The 22,093-nt window shown below is 27.2% G+C and overlaps 4 protein-coding genes across 4 annotated transcripts; 2 read left to right on the forward strand and 2 right to left on the reverse strand.

Annotated features, from left to right (window-relative positions):
• Window positions 1-207: 207 nt before the first annotated feature.
• On the forward strand, window positions 208-1,582 carry LOC132936440 (myb/SANT-like DNA-binding domain-containing protein 3). Its single transcript, XM_061003172.1, has 3 exons — window positions 208-507; window positions 611-971; window positions 1,181-1,582. The coding sequence occupies exons 1-3, from the start codon at window positions 301-303 to the stop codon at window positions 1,366-1,368; spliced, it is 756 nt and encodes a 251-aa protein (XP_060859155.1). The 5' UTR covers window positions 208-300; the 3' UTR covers window positions 1,369-1,582.
• A 508-nt stretch (window positions 1,583-2,090) lies between these two features.
• On the reverse strand, window positions 2,091-3,142 carry LOC132947639 (putative nuclease HARBI1; the record flags this gene model as incomplete). Its single annotated transcript, XM_061017919.1, has 3 exons — window positions 2,091-2,221; window positions 2,488-2,845; window positions 2,921-3,142. Coding segments are annotated over 3 exons (711 nt in total), but the record flags the coding sequence as incomplete, so codon positions are not given.
• Window positions 3,143-5,559: 2,417 nt separating this feature from the next.
• Window positions 5,560-6,536, reverse strand: LOC132947647 (piggyBac transposable element-derived protein 4-like). Its single transcript, XM_061017925.1, has 2 exons — window positions 6,385-6,536; window positions 5,560-6,262 (listed from the first exon to the last, which is right to left on the reverse strand). Exons 1-2 carry the CDS (start codon window positions 6,534-6,536, stop codon window positions 5,560-5,562), a joined length of 855 nt encoding a protein of 284 aa, XP_060873908.1.
• Window positions 6,537-13,047: 6,511 nt separating this feature from the next.
• On the forward strand, window positions 13,048-17,340 carry LOC132934402 (uncharacterized). Its single transcript, XM_061000711.1, has 4 exons — window positions 13,048-13,159; window positions 13,218-13,376; window positions 15,999-16,124; window positions 17,280-17,340. The coding sequence occupies exons 2-4, from the start codon at window positions 13,245-13,247 to the stop codon at window positions 17,331-17,333; spliced, it is 312 nt and encodes a 103-aa protein (XP_060856694.1). The 5' UTR covers window positions 13,048-13,159; window positions 13,218-13,244; the 3' UTR covers window positions 17,334-17,340.
• The last annotated feature ends 4,753 nt before the right edge of the window (window positions 17,341-22,093 follow it).

Below are 22,093 nucleotides of genomic sequence, written 5' to 3' on the forward strand. Positions count from 1 at the left end.
TAGGAAAATTCGTAGATAATCTTTGAAGAAGGTATTCAGAGAAAAAAAAAGATAATTCTCTGCTAAAATGTTTGTCTAGATTTTTCTAAGTCGTCACAAAAACTTTAATTAAGAATATACTAATCACTTGGAAAAGAAAACGCCAATGGCATTGTTATCAACATATTTGTTGTTGTTATCACCTAAAATGTTATTTCAGTTATTTGACATTTTGACAATAAATTGACATTATTATTAATTATTATTATTACCTAACTATTAGTTCCTATATTCTTTAATCTTTATACTTTTAACTAAAACATGGATAAAAGTATTTCTGAAAAAGACGTGTCAAAGTCAAAAAACAAACCTTTTATACCCGATGAATTGTCACTGCTTTCTGAGCTAGTGTATAAGCATAGATTTATACTTGAAAAAGTTGGTAAACAATATTCAACAGTAGCTGACAAAAGAAATACTTGGGAATCATTGGCTAATGAATTCAATAGCGCAGGATTAAATGTTACTGTAAGTATCATAATATGATACATTTGTATTCATCTATAATTTTTTCAAATATTTTATTTATTTAGTAGTTTTCCTATTATGTGATATTTTATTTTATGTTTAGCGTTCTTCTGACCAGCTTAAGAAAAAATGGGACAATATCAAACAAAGTAGAAAGACAGAAATAAGAGACACAAAAAGGCATCAATATACAACTGGTGGAGGCCCATCTTGTCAGCCAATTATTAATGACTGTCCAGCCGACCAGTTTTTAAATGAAATAACTGATATTGAATTAATTGACACACCGGATAGTGATTACATACCATTACACTGCAGTGTACCTACAACAATAGAAAACAAAATAGTTTCAGATCAACCAGTTTATTTTATAACTACCACTTCAACATCTAATAACATTTCACCTACATTACCAAAAGAATGTTCAACAGGAAAAAAGGATAGTGACAAGATGAAAAAAAATGGTAATTATATTATTGTTAAGTAACTATCCAACAAATTTAAAATTATATTTCCTGAAATATTATGTTTTTTTAGAAAAGTAGTACTTATTCAATAACGTTCTTTCTGCTTAAACCTTAGATGGCTTAGATATATAAAACCATAATAAACTATACTAGCACTGACCATTGACCAACTATCATTATTTGTATTATTATTCTGTATTTTGTAGAGGACTTTGAACAGAAACGTTTGGAAAGTTTCAACCATGAAGCTAAATTAAGGATTAAAAGACAAATTAATTTAATTGAACAAGATAAAACAATTCATGCTTTAGAGGTAAATGTTTATGAAAAAAAACTTGAATTACTTGACATAAAAATAAAAAATAAAAAAATGAAGCTTAATGAAAATAAATAAATGTACCTATACATGATTTCCCACGATTTACTGTGATAATTAATAATAATAAAAATTAAAAAAACTGATTATATTTATAAAAATATGTCATGTTAGTTACTTAAAAATACTTTTATAATAGAAGTCATATTATTATATTACTTTTAAAATGTTTAAGTTTATATTGTTTAATAGAAAAGACAGGTAGTCGTGTTTATATATTAATTATTCTTTTTTAAAAATATACATGTTAATTACTTAAACATACTTTTATAATATAAGTCATATCACTATATTACTTTTATATTGTTTATATTGTTTAAATTTATATTATTTAATTCAAAAGACTGATAGTCATATTTGTATATTTATTATTTTATTAAAACATACATGTTAATTTCTTAAAAATACTTTTGTAATATAGGTCATGTTGTTATATTACTTTTAAATTGTTTAATTAAAAATACTGATCATAATGATCATATTGTGACATTATGAAAAATTACCAACAATAAATTCTTCTCTGATTAAACTACCTCTTATATCATTGGAGTTTATTTGTGTGGGTGTTTGAAGGTTTTCAACAAAATTGTCTTCTATAATGTTTTGAAATTTGTAATGAATACAAATATTATGCAAAATAACACAGGCAATAATTATTTTAGTTGATGTTTGTAACTGTGTTCCTAGTTTCCTTTGTAAGCATCGAAACCGACTCTTAAGTAATCCATTGACTCTTTCAATTACATTCCTAGTTTTAATATGAGATTTTTGATATTTTTTTTCTGCTGCTGTTTGAGGATTCGGATGTGGAGTATAGACAAACCTTGTTTGAGCATAACCACCATCAGCCAAACATTTACCATTAGTAGACCTATAATGTTTTCATGAATTATAATGTAATTTGTAAAGGATATTTTATAGAAGTTAATATTAACTATTACAGCATTGTTTAAAAAAACTGTTTTAAATATATATATATATATATATATATATATATATATATCGCTAAGCTATGTTTGAAATATAATTCAATAACGAATAATCCTAGATACTTGAAACCATATTTAACTAGTTTGATATCTATGATTATATATTATTTTAAAACTCACCCGTGATTTATTATATTCCATGCTTTACTATTTTCAAATATTCTAGAATCATGAGCTGATCCTGGCCACCTAGCAACAACATCAAAAATTTGCAACTTTGGTCCTGCAATAAGTTGGACATTTAAGGACATCCAGCCTTTTCTATTTCGATAAAACTCTGATTTTTCACCTCCTGGACTGCTAATTTGTATATGTGTACAATCCATGACCATTGTAACTCCAGGAAATTGGGCTATTTGATAAAATTGATTTTTTATTTCTGGAATACTTTCAATGCTAGGAAACTTAACCCAGGTTTGTAGTGAATGACACAGTGCAGTTGATATTTCTTTTACTATGCGACTTATAGTAGGTTGGCTTATTCCATACATATCACCATTCACTCTCTTCATTTAAAAAAGCTACATTAGTGTATCAGGACTAGCAGAATATTGTAATAATTTCAAATTGATTTGTCATACCTGATAACATCCTGAAGCGTAAAATCTTAGTGCAGTCAAAAGTTTCATAATGGGACTTATAGGTAGTCCTCTTAAATCGATTACTGGTTTTATATTTTTTAACACTATTGGCAATAAAATGTCTAAAACAATGTATTTAGGAAATCGAAACCTTTCAAAAAACTGTGTGTCGTTAAAGAATTCAATGGGATTTTGCATGTCTCTAATATACCTTTTTGGTATTTTTTGCACAGTATAAAAATTGTCAATATAAAAATTATCAAAATAAAAGTCATCATTGTACATATCCATATTGAACATGTATATCAGTTATTAGTTAACTATTAACTATTAAATAATTATTAGATTTTTGAAGTTCAAATGCGAAAAATTTGATATATTATAAGCATCAAGGTAGCTATCAACTGACCTAAGAATTTTCTTAGAATTTTCCTAGTTTCAAATTAATTATGCTATTAGAAAATTCTATGAATACCCAATAAAAATCTAGAATTTTAGATTTTCTTTTTTCTAAGAATTTTCTTAGAATTTTCTTAGAAAATATGTCTATGAATAGGAATCTAATTTTATATCTTAGATTTATCTAAGAATATTCTAAGTATCATCTATGAATCCGGCTGTTAGAATTATACTCCTCAACACAGTTGTTTTACCATAACCTGATGGACCAAACAACATAAGTCGCATAGGTAAATGAAATAAAGATTTTTTTTTTATTTTTTATTTAATATGGTTTTATTGCAATTAATTCCATTTTTATAATAACAATTTAATTTATTTTTACTAATAAAAATTTATTTTATTTTTACTAATATAAATAATGTATAATATTTTTAAAAAGTATGATCTTTTTATTGAAAGAGTTCAAACTAAAACATGGATACCTACAAATATCATTCATCTTAATACACCTAATGAAGACACAATTTTTAAAATAAATAGTATGGACAGTTTTCTGGACATTAGAAAAACCAAGTTTTTTATGTCTGGTAGGTATTTGCAAAAAGATGGAAAAGAATATCCTTAAGATTCAAAAATAGAACTAGTGGATAATTTTACTCCATTTTTAATTAGTAAATGTATATCTAAAATTTGTGGTAAAACAATAAATGAAATTGAGTATACAGGAAGAGTAAGTACAATTAAAAGTTTTATAAGCTACTCTCTGGATTTAAACGGACCAACTATAAACTCAGGTTTTGTAAGTAAATTTAAAGGTGGAGGTCATTTTAATGTTATGGGTAATTTATCTCAATTTGGCATGCCATTTTTCAAAGACCATCCATATCCTGTTTTCAATTGTGACATGGAATTATGTTTTACTAGAAATACAGACGATGATGCATTATTAAAAAGAGATGTTGCAGGAACAGAAGATGGTAAAATTATTATTGATGAATTTACAATTAAAATTCCAATTGTAGAATACAATCCTTTGCAAAAAGTTTTATTGTTAAAAGAGTTAACTGAACTTTCTCAAGAAAAAAAGTATACTTTTAATTTTAAAACGTGGCGATGTATTGAGGAAAGAAATATTTCTGGAAGAACTATAAAAATTGATTTATCAACACAATATTGAAGTGAAAATTCTCCTGAGTTTTGTGGTTTTGGATTACAAACAAACAAATTAAATACTCAAGATCATGATCCTGGTGAATTTGATCATTGTTGTGTTAGAAACTATTGGTTTGAAATAAATGGAAAACGTTATCCTGAAGAATGTCAAGATGAAGATTTTAAGAATAATAAATTTTGTCAATCTTATGAGAATTTAATGTCTTATAAATTAACTTACCATAAAAATCAACAAGAACTTCCATTGATGTATAATGATCCAAATGATTTTAAATTATTTAGGTCAATATTTCTAATTAAAACAGTTTACCAACCAATTAATATTTCTGCAACTAAAAAAAATATTATTATACATATTGAGTTACATGAAGATTTACCCAAAGACACAATTTGTTTTATTTTTTTCATAAGAGAAGATGAATTTTTGTTTGACATTGAAAAAGGTACAATTGAAGAAACTTTTAGTGGTTAAAATATACATATAAAAATGTGTTTGTATGATTGAGATTGCTGTACTTTTTGACTTTAACCCTTTATAGGGCAGAACAAAAAAAATCACCAGATTGTTCTGAAAATTGGTATACATTCAGTATGGAGTACTCTGATTTTGGGAAAAATATTGGAAAATTTTTAATTTGTTTTGCATGATTGGAAAAGTGGTGGGAAAATAGTTTCCCTTTGCACCTTTACGACCGTGGGATTTACTGAACGGGCAATGGTAATATATTTCCCACTTATGCGGTTACTTAGAAAAATATACAAGCCTCATTCAAACTAATATACCTAAATATAATAAAAATAAAAAAAGTAAAAAAACATTAAAAACACAACATTTCTGTAATGCACATCCCTATAAAATGTATTTAAAATTCATAAATAATAATAAAAAAAAAACAATTGAACTTATACTTAGTAAAACTAAAATTGATAAAAAATAAATAATAATTATTATATATCTTTAAAATAAAAATCAACAACCTGATACATTTCTAGTAAAATAAAACAATAAACTTCTGGAATTTTCCATATAAATAATAAAAGTAATGAAATAGGGATAAACAATTTTAGGTAGGTTTGTGATATGGTACAAAACATTGTTTGCATAGTGTTATGTCGCATGTAGAACAAATCATATTGGATCTTTTTTCTTTTGCTTTAGTGCTACACATTTTGCATCTTCTATATTTATCTATGAATTTTGTCATATGATTAACTCCAGCTGTAAAATCATGAGCGATGGAAAGTTTTTGTTTTTTTTTATATCTTTGTTCGTGGGGGGAAGATGTATTCTTTTTCCTGCATGAGAAATTCCCAATAAGCTCATCCGTTAATCTCGATCGAAACTCTAAATGTGTAATGTACTTTTTTTTATTCTTGTTGCAACTTTCTTTATATAAAATATAAGAATTAACAATAGCAGTATCAACCATATAATAAAAAAGTTTAATCCACCACTTCCTCGACTTTTGAGAAATTGAGTATGGAGACATATATTGATCAAATTTGTCAACTCCTCCCATGTATTTATTATAATCTGATATTCCAGTAGGGCACTTTACTTGAATCCTTTCCCCTTTACCATTTTTTCTCAGTACTGTAGATGTATCTGAAGAGTTATGCATGTTGCTAACAAGTGTCACTGGTTTACTTCCTCTATCCTTCCATCGCATAATACCAATATCTTCACTTTGGGCATATTCAATGTCACCAGAAGTATATTTACCATCATTTTTCATAAGGTGTTTTGGATAATACTTTTTGTTTACTCTAAATGTTCCACATGCAAATATACCATCACACAAAAGTTTAAAAATTAGAGGTATACTGGTAAAAAAATTATCAAAAAAAACACAGTAAATAAGTTTTTCAATTTTTTGGTCAAGTATAACACAACGTTTTCTCCTAGTCCATACTCAGGTATTCCATTTGATTTTTTTCCAGTGTATATATCAAGATTCAGTAAAAAACCACTATAAGAATCAGCCAATGCCCATATTTTGAAACCCCTTTTAATAGGTTTCATGGGCATATATTGTTTCATAGTGGAACGTCCTTATATGCTACCATGCTTTCATCGACTGCCAAGTATCTTGATGGGCGATATACAGATTGATAAATATCTTTCAAATGCGTTATCATAGGACGAATTTTATATAATTTATCAAAATCCAAAGAATTTCTTGATGGCATTTGGGAATTATCATTAAGATGAATTAACCGTAGAATTTTCAAAAACCTTTTTACAGGCATGATTTTGACCACACGTTCACAAAAAAAATTAGGATCATTTGACCAATATAACCTGATGCTAGGTAAGCTATGGTAACCCATAAAAATTAAAATTCCAATAAATGCTTTTATTTCTTCAATGCTTGTGTTGATATTAACATTTTTTTGCTGAGCATATAAATTTGTTTGTTGAACAATAGTTTGAAATATAGGACCAATCATCAATTTAAATATTTCTATTGGCGGCATTTTATAAACGTTTTTGTCTACTGGACCTTGTTCTTCTCTAAATCTAACTTTTTTAAATTTTTTTGGAGGAAATCCTGACTTTACAAAATTAAATTCACCACTCATATTTGGATTAGAAACATTGTCTACGTCTAAATTTATGAGTTCGTTTTCACCACTTATATTTGGATTTGAAATATTGTCTGCTTCTACATTTAGGAGTTCGTTTTCAAGATCATCATTATTTAGAAATATATTTACATCAATAGGTAAGTCATTAACTTCATCTAAATCTACAAGTAGTTGCTGTTGCTGAGTTGGTACATAATCTTTATCTTTATCACTGTCATCCATTTCCTCATCTGAGCTGGACATAATATCTTCTAGCAACTCCAAATCATTATGTATATCTGACAAAATAAAATTATCTATCAATATATTTTACCAACAACTATAATAATTAATTAGAATACTACTTGATATAATTAGATTTAATTAATAGTAATTTTAATTATGTTAAAGATTATATATAACTATTGGTACCAACTATATTAATGTTTTCATCATAGTTTTATTTTTACAGTACAATACATTAGTTATTGCAATGTTGTTTATAAGAACATATTCCATACATTTACATAAATATAGGTAGGTACAAATTTATTTTAGTAAAATAATAAATAATGTTATATAGGTTCTAGGTACATATAATATACTAAATTGTATAATACAATATTTTTGTACCAAATTTTTTTTTATTTTTTATAATATATACAACAAATACAAACAAAAATCTAATTCAAAATATTGAACAATTATAAATTGAAATATACCTTGAGAAGTAGAAGGAATGTTACTATTTGTTTGTTCAATATTTGATACATTAGGCACCTGCACTTCAGCTTCAGCCATACTAGAACCTGTATGTAAAAAAAAACTTTTAATTAAATATAATTATAAATTAAAAAAATAATTATTTGGTTTATTTACCTGATGATCTGGTAGATAAATGCCATACTGGTTGACTTAGAGAGTTATTTGCATTGGTGGTACAGTCTTCTGCATCAGAATCTCCTCCGTCTTCCGAATCGAATGCCATATCATCGGTAATAGCATTCAACTCTTCTAGAATCTCATATTCTGATAGCATCTGGGAAAAAAATTGATAATTATACGTAAATATTTTGTAAGTGGGTCATTTTTGGCCCCAAAAGTGTATATTTATCGAAAGAGTATGAAATAATGATTCAGAATATACTTACTTCAAGATTGTTAGTGAAGTTTGAAAGTATTTTTTATAAGTTCAAAACCACAACTACATATTTGAAAATAATATTCAATTATTTTTATAAATTGATAACACAGAAAATACATTTCAAATAAACCGTAAGATAACACAGAAAAACGCGCTAAAATGTTATCTTTAAATTAATATCACCAAAGACTTTATAAGTTAAGCTGCTTATTTATTAAAATTAAAACAAATAACAATTTTGATAGGAAATTTATTGGAGGGAAAAAAAGTGTATCGCCTGTGGGCAATGGGTAGATAATTTCCCACTTTGGTCGTTATCGATTTATTTCTCTTATTTGAAATGTTATCAAATACATATAATTGACACTGTCGTATACAGAAAAAAATAACGGTTTTTTTCAAACAAGTGGGAAAAATATTACCTGTGACCACACAGTGCTAGAATTTTTTTTCTTGGGTGGGAAATATATATCCCCTTGCCCTATAAAGGGTTAAGGAAATGTTAAAAGTCCTGACATATAAAAATGTGTTTGTTTTCAATGGAATATTTCCATTGAAAAAATATTTTAATGTTTATTCTTTAATTAAATCAAGATTAACAATGAAATCATCATCATCAAAATAATATTTTTTACCATTTTGGTCTATAATATGTATTACTATGGTTTGAAAATTTCCTTTAACTGGTATGTACATTATTGGATTAATTTTTATATAAGGATTAACACCATCATAATAAAAATTATACAAAAGATCTTCCTCGATGTGATTAACATTATTAATAGATGAAAAAGATTTTTCAATTATGTTGCAATGTACATCTAATAATCGTTTATTTATATTATTATTTAAGGTTTCCCCAATGTGTTTATATAAATTATTCATATTGTCAATCCCTAAACTTAATTTAAAATTTTTGTCCAATGAAAAATCATCTTTTGTTGTTATCTTAATGTAATTACTAGGGCTCGGAAGTTGTAGGAGTTGCATATTTTTCTGTATGTTCTCAATTTATAGCAGACCAAGCTATAAATCCGTTCTATACAATGACTCTATAAATACAAAAATTAAAAATGCATATTTTGCATATTTTGCCAATTTTAGCTAAAAAGTGCATATTTCATTGATTTTATACACATATTATGCATATTTCATATTTTTCAAAAAAAAATTGATTTTTTTCTTTCTTAACCTGTATATTTCAACTAATATTTAATATAAAACTCAAAATGACTAAGTTATCGTTACTGTCGATTGTACACGATTGATGTTTGACAGTTTCGTTTTAGACGTCGTATTGTTAGTAGGTGAAGTGCGTATATTTGATCAATTTTATATTTAATTATTTATTTCGATTTTATTAAAATGCCAAAAGACATTAATTTACAAAGATATTTAAGAGAATATGGAGACGTGTTTTCAACTGATGGCGATATACTATTTTGTAAAGTATGCTCAGTTAAAGTAAATGCAGAAAAAAAATATACGGTCACGCAGCATTTGAAAACAAATAAACATGAAATGTTAGCAGCTCGTCGAAAGGTCGAAAGTAAGTCCTCAGAATATACTCAGCAATTGTTTACTGCACCCAACAAAAAGTCGGTATTTTCTAAAGATTTGTGCAAAGCACTAATGACAGCAAATATTCCTGTGCACAAAATTTCTAACACCGAATTCCGAAAGTTTCTTGAAAAGTACACACTACACGCTATTAATAATATTTTTTGCATGTTTTACCTTTTTTAGCTCCTACAACTTCCGAGCCCTAGTAATTACCATTATTTTCCAACTTTATAATTGAAGAGAATAAACTATTCAATTGTTCAATTGAATAGTTTCCTTTTAATTCGGTTTTACTATTTTTAGTAGAAATAATACCTTTAATATTTTTTATAAAACCTTGTGTATAAATCAATACTTTCTTTGTACCTATTATTTTATAAAAAAATATCTGGTGCTACTTCGTATGAAGCAGGCCATTTTTTATTTATAGGGTTTGCTTGCGTTATAAAATCTCCAATATAATCAAAACCTAAACATTTTGACAAATATTCATCAAAACATAGACCGAATGAGGCTGAAATATTTATAAAACCATCAATTAATTCAAGTCTTATTTTAGGAATATCGTAACAATTCAATAAATTTTCAATTTCATTTATTGTGTATTTTCACATATTCCTTTAAAAATTGTGTCCATTGGTATTTCACCATTTCTACCTAATCTAAATCTACAATCTTGTTCTATATTTATATAATTTTCATTAGAATTAGGATAATAAATTAATATAATAATAATAATAATATATATATCAACGTTCGACTGATTATTTTTTAACATCCTGTTGTGGAATGTTATCTACTGACTATTATACAGTGTGAATATAATACTTACGAAGTATTATATATTATACTATACAGCGTGATACAATTATACTAGCTTAATACTATTTAAATAGTGTTTGCTATACTATTATACATGCCCGAGTGTCGTGGTGTAGTGGGGAACGCGTTAGGCTTTGTATGCATACATGGTAGGTTCGATACTGGCTGGGGGGAATTTATTTGTGGTATTTACAGCTCTACACGACACTTGGCTTGTTCGATTATATGTTGAGTATAGTCGGATTTAAGACACTAGTGTGACCTGTGTTATCATAGCTAAGGTTCCCCTCACTGGTCACTGGAGTCTACAAATAACGCCTCCTCATTGTGTTGTGATACGATGACGGCTATAAATCTTAGTAGTCCTGTTGTACAGATGTCAACAAAAAAATAAAAAATATAAAAAATATAAAAATAAAAAAATCGATGTCTATCACATGACAATAGGACTACTTTTGCAGATTTTTTGCATTTTTTAATAATTTGACCTCGTTTAATATTATTAGTTCTATAATTAATTTATTATTTGATATTTTCAAGTGAGAACAACACAGATATGTTTTATATGCTTATCTACACTACATATTAAAAGTTTACCCCCCGCTTCATATTTTTCATTTAAGTATAACTTTGTTGCTATTTATGTTAGAATGTTCATTTTTACATTAAACATTTTTGATTTTAATTCTTTATAAGTCCCTCTCTTAATGTCATAGTGTAAAATCGTTTTCAAAGATTTTTGGATTTTTCAAAAAATATTTTAATTATTATTGCATTTAGATTTTTAGAAAAATATTTAAATTATTATTGCAATTAGATTTTCTGATCTTTTTGCACATTGTTTTCTTTGTGATCTTTTATTGATATATTATGAGCTGCGCCATGATTGGTACATATATACTACTCACATAATATAAGATCATTAAAAATATATGAAGATCATATTAATGCGGACAACATTCTTTTGCGATCTCAACTAATGTTTTTCCAAGAAACCGGTTCAAAATCAACAGACACATATAACATTAAGAACCATATTGAATGCTGCATAATAGACAGTATACATGCAAATGCCAAGAGTGGTTCAATTTGTTTTGTTGGAGAATCCAGTGGCGTTATTTATTTTACATTTTCGGTGTTGCAATTTTTTTTAAAAGATCATGTATATGATCATGTATACAGTCGTCACCGGCTTTTGGGTGGTTATGACATTTTTATCTTTACGGACTCAATTCAAAGAAAAGATAATAAGGTGGACTCAATTCAAAATCACCAAGATTATATACGGCTCGGCGGCGGGCGATAAAAAAAAGTTACGTTTTTAAAAAATTTTAAAATATGTGAGTCTTTAATATTTAATAATCTTCACATGGTCACAGGGGAATGACACTGTGTGAATGGACATCGAAATTGGCCAAATCGGGTAACTCATTGAACACCACAGGCGGCTAGGCGAACGCCTCCGAGGCCCCGACCAGTATTTTTCAAGAAATAAATGAAATTATTTACCAACATTTAGCTACTATATATATAGCCTAGCGTTTGGATCCATTAAATAATTTCATAATAATAATATAATATACATTTTATTATTTTAATGATACTAAAATCATAATAGCTTATTCCGTGGTAATAATAATATATCTAATTATATTATAATTTTGGAATCTATGATTATATTCAAATACGTACTGTGATGTTTGATCGATATTATATTACTATATATTATATATATATATCCATCCATTTTATGTGATAAATATCTATAAGACGTTTTTAAATTATTTTTTTGAGATTTGATATTTTTGAGAGGTACTTTGAATAATTTGCCTCCTGGGCCTTTTAGATCCCAGGCCGACACTGGCAGTAACTAAACGTTTCCGTAACTCTGGTGAACAAACGTATACCACAGGTTGGTGTAGGTGAATACAGGTAGTTTCCGTGCATTTTTCGGTGGTTTAAACTTCGGATCACAATCCACAGGACGTAAACAAGTACCCACAGACTACGTGCAAGAATTCGTTCAGCAGTGTCTCCCAAACGCCTACAATTTCTGTGATATTATTAATGGTTGTATTTGAAAAAGTATATTCAAATACATATTGCATTGTATGATATTTGATATTTTTTTTCCCTCGCAATCCTCGCGTCATAATTCATAAGAGTATAATATTTTTATGGTTATCACGTCTATATTATATTATCGGCGTTCGTAGAGCATACAACCTGCCGCGCACCCAATGGTGATGGCTATCAGCTGTAGTTTCATTTACAAACCGTTTTCAAAGACGCGACCTTATCAATTGACCGCGGTTTTAGCCGTTACGTTATCATTAGCTTATGAGTCGGCGTCTCGCCATACAGCCATGGGATAAACAAAATTACCAATTATTATTGGTCGTTCAAAAAAATATATGATGCACATCATCACAATGGCGCCTCGCTGTTCGTAATTCACTACTTCACTCGCTGGTCGTCTGGTCGTCACTCGTCTGCGTACTAGTATTTTACCATAACCTGAACATTTTTTGGTGGTTAATTTCCTCTAAGATACTTTAGTTGTTTCGGTATAGTGTTATTGATATTTTCTTTAAACTATTGATTCATTGGTTTTATTTCTTATAGGCACTGATTTCAATATCATTGAAGATCATGGAGAGGCATATGAATGTTCATGAAGTCTGCCGCATCTGTCTTCGTGAGGTGCCCCTCGTTGATATTCTAAAGCTTGGAGCGAAAACTTCTATGTGGTTGAGCGATATCAATTCATACTTCAAGGTCCAAGTAAGTACATTTAACTTTTAATTGTTGGTATGTTTTGTTTATACCTTCCATGGTACACCTTGATCTCTTCACATACTTTTATTATAAGAAAAATAGGTCCCGTTGTACTTATGGTTATCTCAACAATCTATACGATACATGGTAAAACTCAAATGCTTCATTGTGACTATCACAGGTTAACACTGCGTTATATTATTTTAAGATGGTTTTGTAATGTTCAAGACAAAACAATATTCAATAAAACTTCGGTAAGAATGTAATCCTAGTAACACAGACAATTTATTTAATCCCAACCACATAATTAGTGTGAACCCCATAAAGTCAATAACTCTGTCAAGACAGAAAAATTGGACGGCTCCAAGCGATCCGTCTTAGCAAAGTGTTACTGTTAATAGGTCTGCCTAACAAAATTTAATGTTTAGGTATATACTTAACCATCCGGGCAAACCAATTCCCTGCAACAAACACACATAGGTTACCTGCTTACTTTTTTTACAGGGTTTTAATTCTGAAATAGGTACTATGGCCCATATGGAAAAGTCACAGCAATTTTCTCAAATTTTTGTTGGGAAAATTTACTAATATTATTTTGTCTTGTAGAATAAAGATAAACAATTTTCTTAAATTAATATAACACTGTTAACCAGTGGTAGACTATAACTGTGGTTTAGTATTGTAGATAATATATAAGTACTGAAAAATATATATCGTTTTCGTAATCCAACCTTGATGACTTAAGATCTATATTGAATTATAATTTAATTTAAAACAATCATAATAAATAAAAGAGTAATCATATTAAATTTAAATTGGAAAAATTGTAAAGTAAGTATTAAACTTACTTATATTGAGATAAATAATATCAATAATTTCAACAAAAAAATTAAACTTTTAATTAAATTATTTTCAACTTCTTTTAATAGGTATGCACATATTTTTTTTTTTTTATTATAAGCTGTCATAGAAATTAAACATTATTAAATATATACTATTTAATTTAATCTTAATTTAAACTTCAGTTATACAATTTCATTATAGTTGTCGTGAGGTGAAGAAATTAGTAGGCATAATATTCTAGAAGTTATGCTATTTAGTGTCATAAACCTCAGACATTATTTTACGAGTATGAAAATATATTTAATAATTGGCACAAATATACCGAATTAATACTTGTCTTATTATATAAAAATAGCAAGGCTGGGCAAGTAATGATTTTTTTTTTTACTCAGTTAAATTAAATTAATATGCACTAATAACAAAAAGTTAAAAGTTAATTTAACTGTAGGTTAACTCAGTTAAGCTTAAAAGTTAATCACACTTTTTGTAAACTTTTTATTAAGTTCAAAATAAGTTAAATTGTTTACACAGCGCTAGCATACTTTTAATTTTTTTCCGACTCAAAACTAAATCATAGGTTGCAGTGTTAAAACTTTATACAGTATTTCCATATAAGTTAAATTTGAACGGTATGAATTTTTAACTTTTAACATTTCACGGTAAATATTTTTTGACATAAAAATAAAATAGTCTGAAATAGTGAAATATAATTAAATTAAAAACAAAATAAATTAAGTTTACAGTTAAGTTAATGAAAAGCCAAAGTAACTAGTTAAGTTAAAAAGTTTAAATTAAATTAACTTTTTAACTTAACTTTAACTTTTTAACTTGTTAATGCCCAGCCTTGAAAAATAGTATACTCACAAATAATTCAAATACAAATTCACCAATAGCAAAAGTTGCTAATTTTTATATATTTGTTTATTAACTATTATATGTTGATTTTACATGAGATGGCTCAAGGCTCAAGGCCTATCTAGTAGTTTTGATTAAATGTATGCCTATTCCTCTATTATACATTTGTACCAATATGCGGTCTACCACCATTTTGTGAACTACCTAACTATAAAATATATGAGTATAGGTAGTATACGGTAAACCAATGTTTTTTTTTTATATATAGCTGGGCTATCTACATCATTATGTAATTAAATTTGTAACAACTTGAAACAAATGTTTGTCTTACATGGCAATTTATTGGACTATTCAATAAAAATGTGCAAATTCAATAAGTCCAGAGTCCTAATTATGATTATTGTAGGAAGAGGTGGCTTGGAAGATAGGTGCCTATGTAGACTGGGAAAAATTTTATAGGTAGGATACATACAGACCGCTGTATACTTACATACCCAAAATAATGAACTTAACTTCAATTCATTTTTTTAAGATTCTTCAATTCAAATTATTTATTTTATTCTGTTTTTATCGGGTATTTATTTAATTACAATATATTATTTATAGTAGTTAACCTTGATATATTGTGATAAGTTATGGCAGATAATATCCAATGCATGGTAGCACATTATCGTTTCAAAAATTACAAGGCACGAGCCGCCTCTGATTGTAGGTATTATTCATTATTTTAAACCACATTATAGTCGTTGCCGTTTTTGAATGGACTCTAATCTGAAACCTATTAATTTATGGTTACTTAGTCTAAAATCTAATGTGACACCATTGACTCAAATGTCAATGTTTTTTACTTTGGCTTTTAGAATGTGTTTAATTACTAATTTGATAAATAATATTGTACATTATGTAATAATATTAATTTTATATATTTAGTTAACAGTTGACGATGATAAATCTATATGCTTATGCAGGAGATGTATGGGCAAAATCAAGACCTGGCGCAAACACGTGGAACGTGCCGGACGCTGCCAATATATTGTAGATTATCTCGATACAGTGGTATGTAGACCAATTTTTATAAGTCTGTTTATATTAATGTTAACCCTTTCACTACTCCAGATGTACCATTATGTTCCTGTATTTTTTAATTTTGCCATTTTCAGTAACCATACAATTTTAAGAAACCCTTTCTCAAATTATTTTAAACTTAAATAATTAAATCATATACCTAGATCTAGAAATTGAAATTAAAAAAATGAAAAAGGTTAATTATAATAAGATGGTATTTCTTACATATTTCATTAGATCAACATTGATATATTTTGGATAAGGCAATGAGTGACTGTTCTTTGACATAAAAATATGTTATACCATTTTAACTTTTTTGAGTATAATAATTAATAAATAAATAAAATTAACAGTTTGATATATTATGTCACAACATCCTTAGGCCTATTCACCCATTGGTGCAAACACTAATGACTTATCTGAAATATAAACACTAAATCTAATATACAGGTCGATTCATTTATCATTCAACGATCATTATTTCAAGAAATATAAATGTTTTTTAAAATATTATTTTACATAGTGTCAAGTCATTTACTAACCAACGTTTTTAATAAAAAATTATATTTTCAAATGTTTTTTATCCTTATAATTTTTTAAGTTTTTTCTTTTTTGAGTGGTAACATAGAGTTTTGATTTCATATTACAAAGCAGAATATTTGTCTAAGTATTTCGAAACATAAAAATTTAATTTAGGATGAGTAGTTTATGAGTTATAAGTATTTAAAGTTTTGATGAGCGGAGTAGTTGACAAACATTTTGTGGGGTAACTCCGCTCATCAAAACTTTAAATACTTATAACTCATAAACTACTTGCCCTAAATTCGATTTTTATGTTTTGAAATACTTAGACATATATTCTGCTTTGGAATATGAAATTAAAAACTATGTTATCATTCAAAAAAGAAAAAAATTTGAAAAAAATTTTTTTAATAAAAACGTTTTGTAAACGACTTGAAACTATGGAAAATAATATTTTCAAAAATATTTACACTTCTTGAAATAATGAATTTTTAATGATAAAAGAATCATCCTGTATATAACTTGTATAAATCTAAATTAGTATAACTTATAAGTTACAGTTAATGTGTTTTTTTAGCTATTTTACTGACTCATTATAATATGTATTGTTATTTTTTTATTTAGTACCAGAATCAGATAGTGGGAGGAAGAATAAAAAAAGAAGACGATGAAAAATAAATTGAAAATGAAGACAATATCGTAATAAAAATGTTTCTTCAATAAAATATATTTTACTTAATTGAAAACTTTGTGGTTCATTTAGTTATAATATGATTAAAGTACTTTGGAGTTTTTGCATACCAAACATTAAACTATAGAATAGTTATTTATTTAGCATAAACAATATCGAAGACTTTAAGAATATTTTATTAAATTAGTTATTTATTATTTTAAAATGAAACATGAGTTATTTTAGAATTAATTCATAATTTATTTTATAACATCAACTAAGTTAGATCTTACAATTTAGATTGTTACAAAATAGTATTTATTTATTTATTTAAATCAATAGTTAAGCATACTAGTTAATTTAATGAAAGTATATTATATAACAGCTTAGATTGAATTTCGGTTTACTTAATAGTTTATTAGTTCATGAAGAAAATTGAAACATATATCTTAGTTATTATTATACAGTTAGACCTGTAGTCTCAGGGCTATTAAAAATGTCCGTTATAGTCAGGCTTTAGTATTTTTTTCGTCAAGCTTGTATACATATTTGTTTAATGAAAAATTGTTGATAGTAAATATTAGTACATATTTCATATGTATAAGTACACACATACAATCGTTGCCAGATAAATTGAGGCGGGGTGCGATAACGGAAAACCAGTGGCTCTCCGTATTTGATTATTATTACCGAAAATACATCAACAAACCAACAATTGTCACAAAAATTATTTTACGATATTAATTTAAAATCAAATATTCTGATAATAATCTTTTATTTAAGAACAAAAATTAGAAATTGTAAAATAATATAAATAATATAATAATAATAATAATAATAATAATAAATAAAAATGTTTGCACTGAGCCGGGTTCGAACTGGTTAGGTTTTCTACACTTACTGAAAAGCGCCGCCGCCGCTGTCTCAATTTATCTGGCATCGACTGTACATCAATGATCAATTAAACATTAAAACATAATAATAAATATATCGGAGTATGTAATTAGTCGTAACCCACCATGCCTTGACTGTCAAGGCTTGAATATATGCAATCGCAAGCAGCATTGTCATGTTTAGTATTTGTACATATGCATGCAATTATATTTAAGTTAAACTAACATTATATTCTGTTATCAAAGTATCGGAAGCAGTAGCGTATCTAGGATTTTTTCATGGAGGGAGGGGATATAAATTTTTAATAGACATTCAGTGTACACATATTATATTCATATTATTATATACATGTATTGTGTCTCAGGGGGACCATATCCCCCCTAGATACACCAACGTCAGAGAGAAATATTACTGTCTGTGTCTGTACTAGAAAGGGGTTGTTATAGACAGGTAGAAATACATTTAAATACCTATAATTTTGTCCCCAAGTCAGGTATTACTGTAGTACTTATAATAATAACTAGCATTGCTGAGTGCTGAATTGCATTGTATATTAAAATATATAACAACTATATTTATCATAGTTATATAATTGTATGTAAAATATTAAACCTTTGAATAGGTACTTCACTTTTAAATTCTGAGCTGAGTGATGAATGCATTGTTTATACAATGTTTTTTGTCTATAAATCTTTTTCTTAATAGAGAAGAATCATTGTAGTCAATTTTTAACATCAGTCATCAAGCATCAAGAAAAACAAAAATTTTCATTCAAAACCAAGTTTTTGTACAAATAATATAACAGTAGGCATTTTTTTTTTCATGATACAATTTTCAAAACATTTTGACTGTTTGAGCTATTTATGGAAGTACCATGTAAGACATTTTTATTTTTATTATATTTTTTTTTTCAATTATTGTCGCTAAGAAATCATTCACTCAGTTATAAAACTTAAAATTAATTTAATATTGAGTTCAAGTTGTTGTCACTGTATATCAAAAAAAAGCTGAGCGTAAATCCACAATAATATTTAAGTAGAGATTTATGTTAGAATTTTAATGGGGTTTGTCAAAATCATGAAAATTTGTTAATTATTTTTCTTTTTATATCTAAGATTTGAAGAAAAAATCAAGAAGCCTCAATAGTTTCTCTTTCTTTAACAAAAAAAAAATATGTTTACCGGAAATTCAAATATGAGCTAATCTTTAAAATGAAATCATTTTTGTTAAGGTAGTAATGATAGTGCCACACTTTTTATTTCAGATAACTGGAAATAAAAGCACTTATATTTTAATTGATTCAGTTCAATTTTAAAGCAAATAGTTATATTATAGATTGTTTTAACTTTTAAATATTTTTTAAGCAATTTTCATACTTAAAACGCACTGAATTGATCTAAAGGTCCATGTATTAGTACAAAGTTGGGCTAGTATAATAGTACTATGTAAAAGTATAAAATGTTCAAATAAGTGTTTCTTTAATCTGTCCTTTAAAGCTATAATTCCTGTACAGAGAAATAAAGTACGACATTTGGTTACTTTCTAATAATCCAATTCATCAAGAGATCTGTGAAGTATATTAAATCATGAAGGCAAGTATGTTTATAAACTAATTAATGCAAAAGATACCTTTTGATTATTATTATTAAAAACTGTACAGATTTTTCCCTTTAACCCAACATTTTAAAAACCTCTTGACTACCCCTAAACAAACAATATGTATACATGTAAATATTTAATCTATAACTTATGATGAGGTGATGTCAATAGATGATAGCCTACCTATATGATATTCATCAGCTTGTTCTAAGCGTATTGATTGATTTATAATAGTGCATTAATTTCATCCAAACACGTTCTAATGTTTGTAAATAAACCTACAGTTAAACAAAAGTTACAACTATCATATCTGTTGTAGTCTTTCACATTTAAAATAAAAGCTTTTGCCGGGGGATCAAAAACAACTTGTGAAATATAACAAAAAATGTTTTATCATGTACCTACTTAAATAGGCACCATTTGATAAAATTGTATTTATTTAAAATATAAAAAATTCTAGAAAATGTTTAATACAATTTGGTTTTTTTTCATTTAGCATGACAAACACCAACTGATAAGACCCAGAGCAAAACTATTTTGTACAATTTTGCCTTTTGGAATATTTTAAAATAAATTTAAATTAGCCAGGAACTTTTTCTGATAGACAAACCATCAATGTTTAAACCTAACTGAACTATACGAAAAAAATTTAAATAGGTAAAATACTCGAGTAGTATATGTGATAACACAAACTATGTAGGTACCCATACATATATATGTACTGCGATCCATAATTATTATATTATGATTTTTTGCAGTTTTTAATAATGTTTGAACATCTTTAGGCCGTTCAAATCTTATATGTCTTAATAATATTTATAATAGTTTATAGACAAAGGTATATAAAACATAATATTTAATAATTACTTTTTGTGGTTTTTCTTCTAATCTTAAATTATTTGTTATACCTCGGTTATTAGTACATAGTTAGGATTATTTGGTACCAACATTTACCAATATAATAACAAGTTATCTGTGTTATTTGAGATTTCATTAAAATTTGAGATACCATGCCGGAACTTCCATTTGTGCTGAAAAGTTGAAAGTCCATTGATATTGTTAAAAATAATAGTATTTTATAGTTTTTCTTTTATATGCTAGAGCTAGGATTATATTTATAACGTTTGAGTAAATTGAACACTTTTTAGATTCTATAATTCTTTTAGGTTCATTTAAACATAGGTATTGTATATTGATTTCCCCCTTTTCATCAGAAATAAAATCAAAATACACATATAAATTGTTGATCTTCTCTTGTAAATATTATTGTATATAAACAGTGTATTATTTTTGTATAATTTAGTAGGAAAAAACTAACAATTATTAATTTAGTCAGTTAATATTTCAATTTTCAATTTCATTAGAACATAAAACCGGTTTATTTCACATAAAATTAGTTAATCTAAGTCACGAAAGTATTTCTTAATAATTAAGAAAGTTTGTTTATTATAGTGATGCGGTCCTGTGAGGAGTCGTGAGGATGAGGTGGTGCGGGGTCTACTGACCACGTGAACAAAAAAAAACAAAAAAATAAATAACGAAACAACGAGTGTTGTTTATTTTGTAGCGTAAATACGAAAGAGAACTAAAAAAAAAAACAATAGGCAACGGAGAACAAAACTCTACGCAAACTCAGTAAAAAGAAAAAACAACGGTGATGGGTGGTGCCACGATCTCAGGCAACAGGTTGAACGTGTCGTATCGGTCGTCGGAAAACTAGTGACATTACAATCCGGTTCACCCAACGGCCGGCCGACGGTTCACAGCGCGGGTGTCGCGCGCCGGCGTCGTCCGTCGTCGATTGGCGGTTTGTTTGAGAAGCGTTGCGCGGCTTTCCGCGTAAAAGGCTATTTGAATTCAAACAGCTATTACGCGGGACCGCGTCAATAGATACCTACCACATACTTAATTACTTTATTTAACCTACCATGCATAAACAATTGTACCTAACTAAAGATAAAACATATTTCATGAAAAATTCTTCAAATAATTTTGTATTTAAAAACTACCATAAAATAAATTATTTTTATTAATTGTCAAACAAAAATCTATTTTTAATGTTATGTATAAACGAATTATGATTTTTATTCTCATGTGGAACCCATTGAGTACATAGGCATTTGTGTGGAAAGGACAGAGTGGGCAGCTCCTATTCCTGTGAACTCAATATTTTTCTCCAAATTAAGTATATAAATTGCTGCAAATATAAGGCTGAATTAAGGTATACAATTTTCATATTAATAAATTATCCATAAAAATACCTACAAAATAATTG

Source organism: Metopolophium dirhodum, chromosome 1 (genome assembly GCF_019925205.1).
Source record: "Metopolophium dirhodum isolate CAU chromosome 1, ASM1992520v1, whole genome shotgun sequence".
Taxonomy (NCBI): Eukaryota; Metazoa; Arthropoda; class Insecta; order Hemiptera; family Aphididae; genus Metopolophium; species Metopolophium dirhodum.

Coding starts and splice junctions, on each gene's coding strand:
- LOC132936440 (XM_061003172.1), top strand. CDS start 301: ATGGATAAAAGTATTTCTGAAAAAGACGTGTCAAAGTCAAAAAACAAA. Junction 508..610: donor GCGCAGGATTAAATGTTACT/GTAAGTATCATA, acceptor TTTTATGTTTAG/CGTTCTTCTGACCAGCTTAA. Junction 972..1,180: donor TGACAAGATGAAAAAAAATG/GTAATTATATTA, acceptor TGTATTTTGTAG/AGGACTTTGAACAGAAACGT.
- LOC132947647 (XM_061017925.1), bottom strand. CDS start 6,536: ATGAAACAATATATGCCCATGAAACCTATTAAAAGGGGTTTCAAAATA. Junction 6,263..6,384: donor GGACTAGGAGAAAACGTTGT/GTTATACTTGAC, acceptor TGGAACATTTAG/AGTAAACAAAAAGTATTATC.
- LOC132934402 (XM_061000711.1), top strand. CDS start 13,245: ATGGAGAGGCATATGAATGTTCATGAAGTCTGCCGCATCTGTCTTCGT. Junction 13,377..15,998: donor ATTCATACTTCAAGGTCCAA/GTAAGTACATTT, acceptor TTATATATTTAG/TTAACAGTTGACGATGATAA. Junction 16,125..17,279: donor TAGATTATCTCGATACAGTG/GTATGTAGACCA, acceptor TTTTTTATTTAG/TACCAGAATCAGATAGTGGG.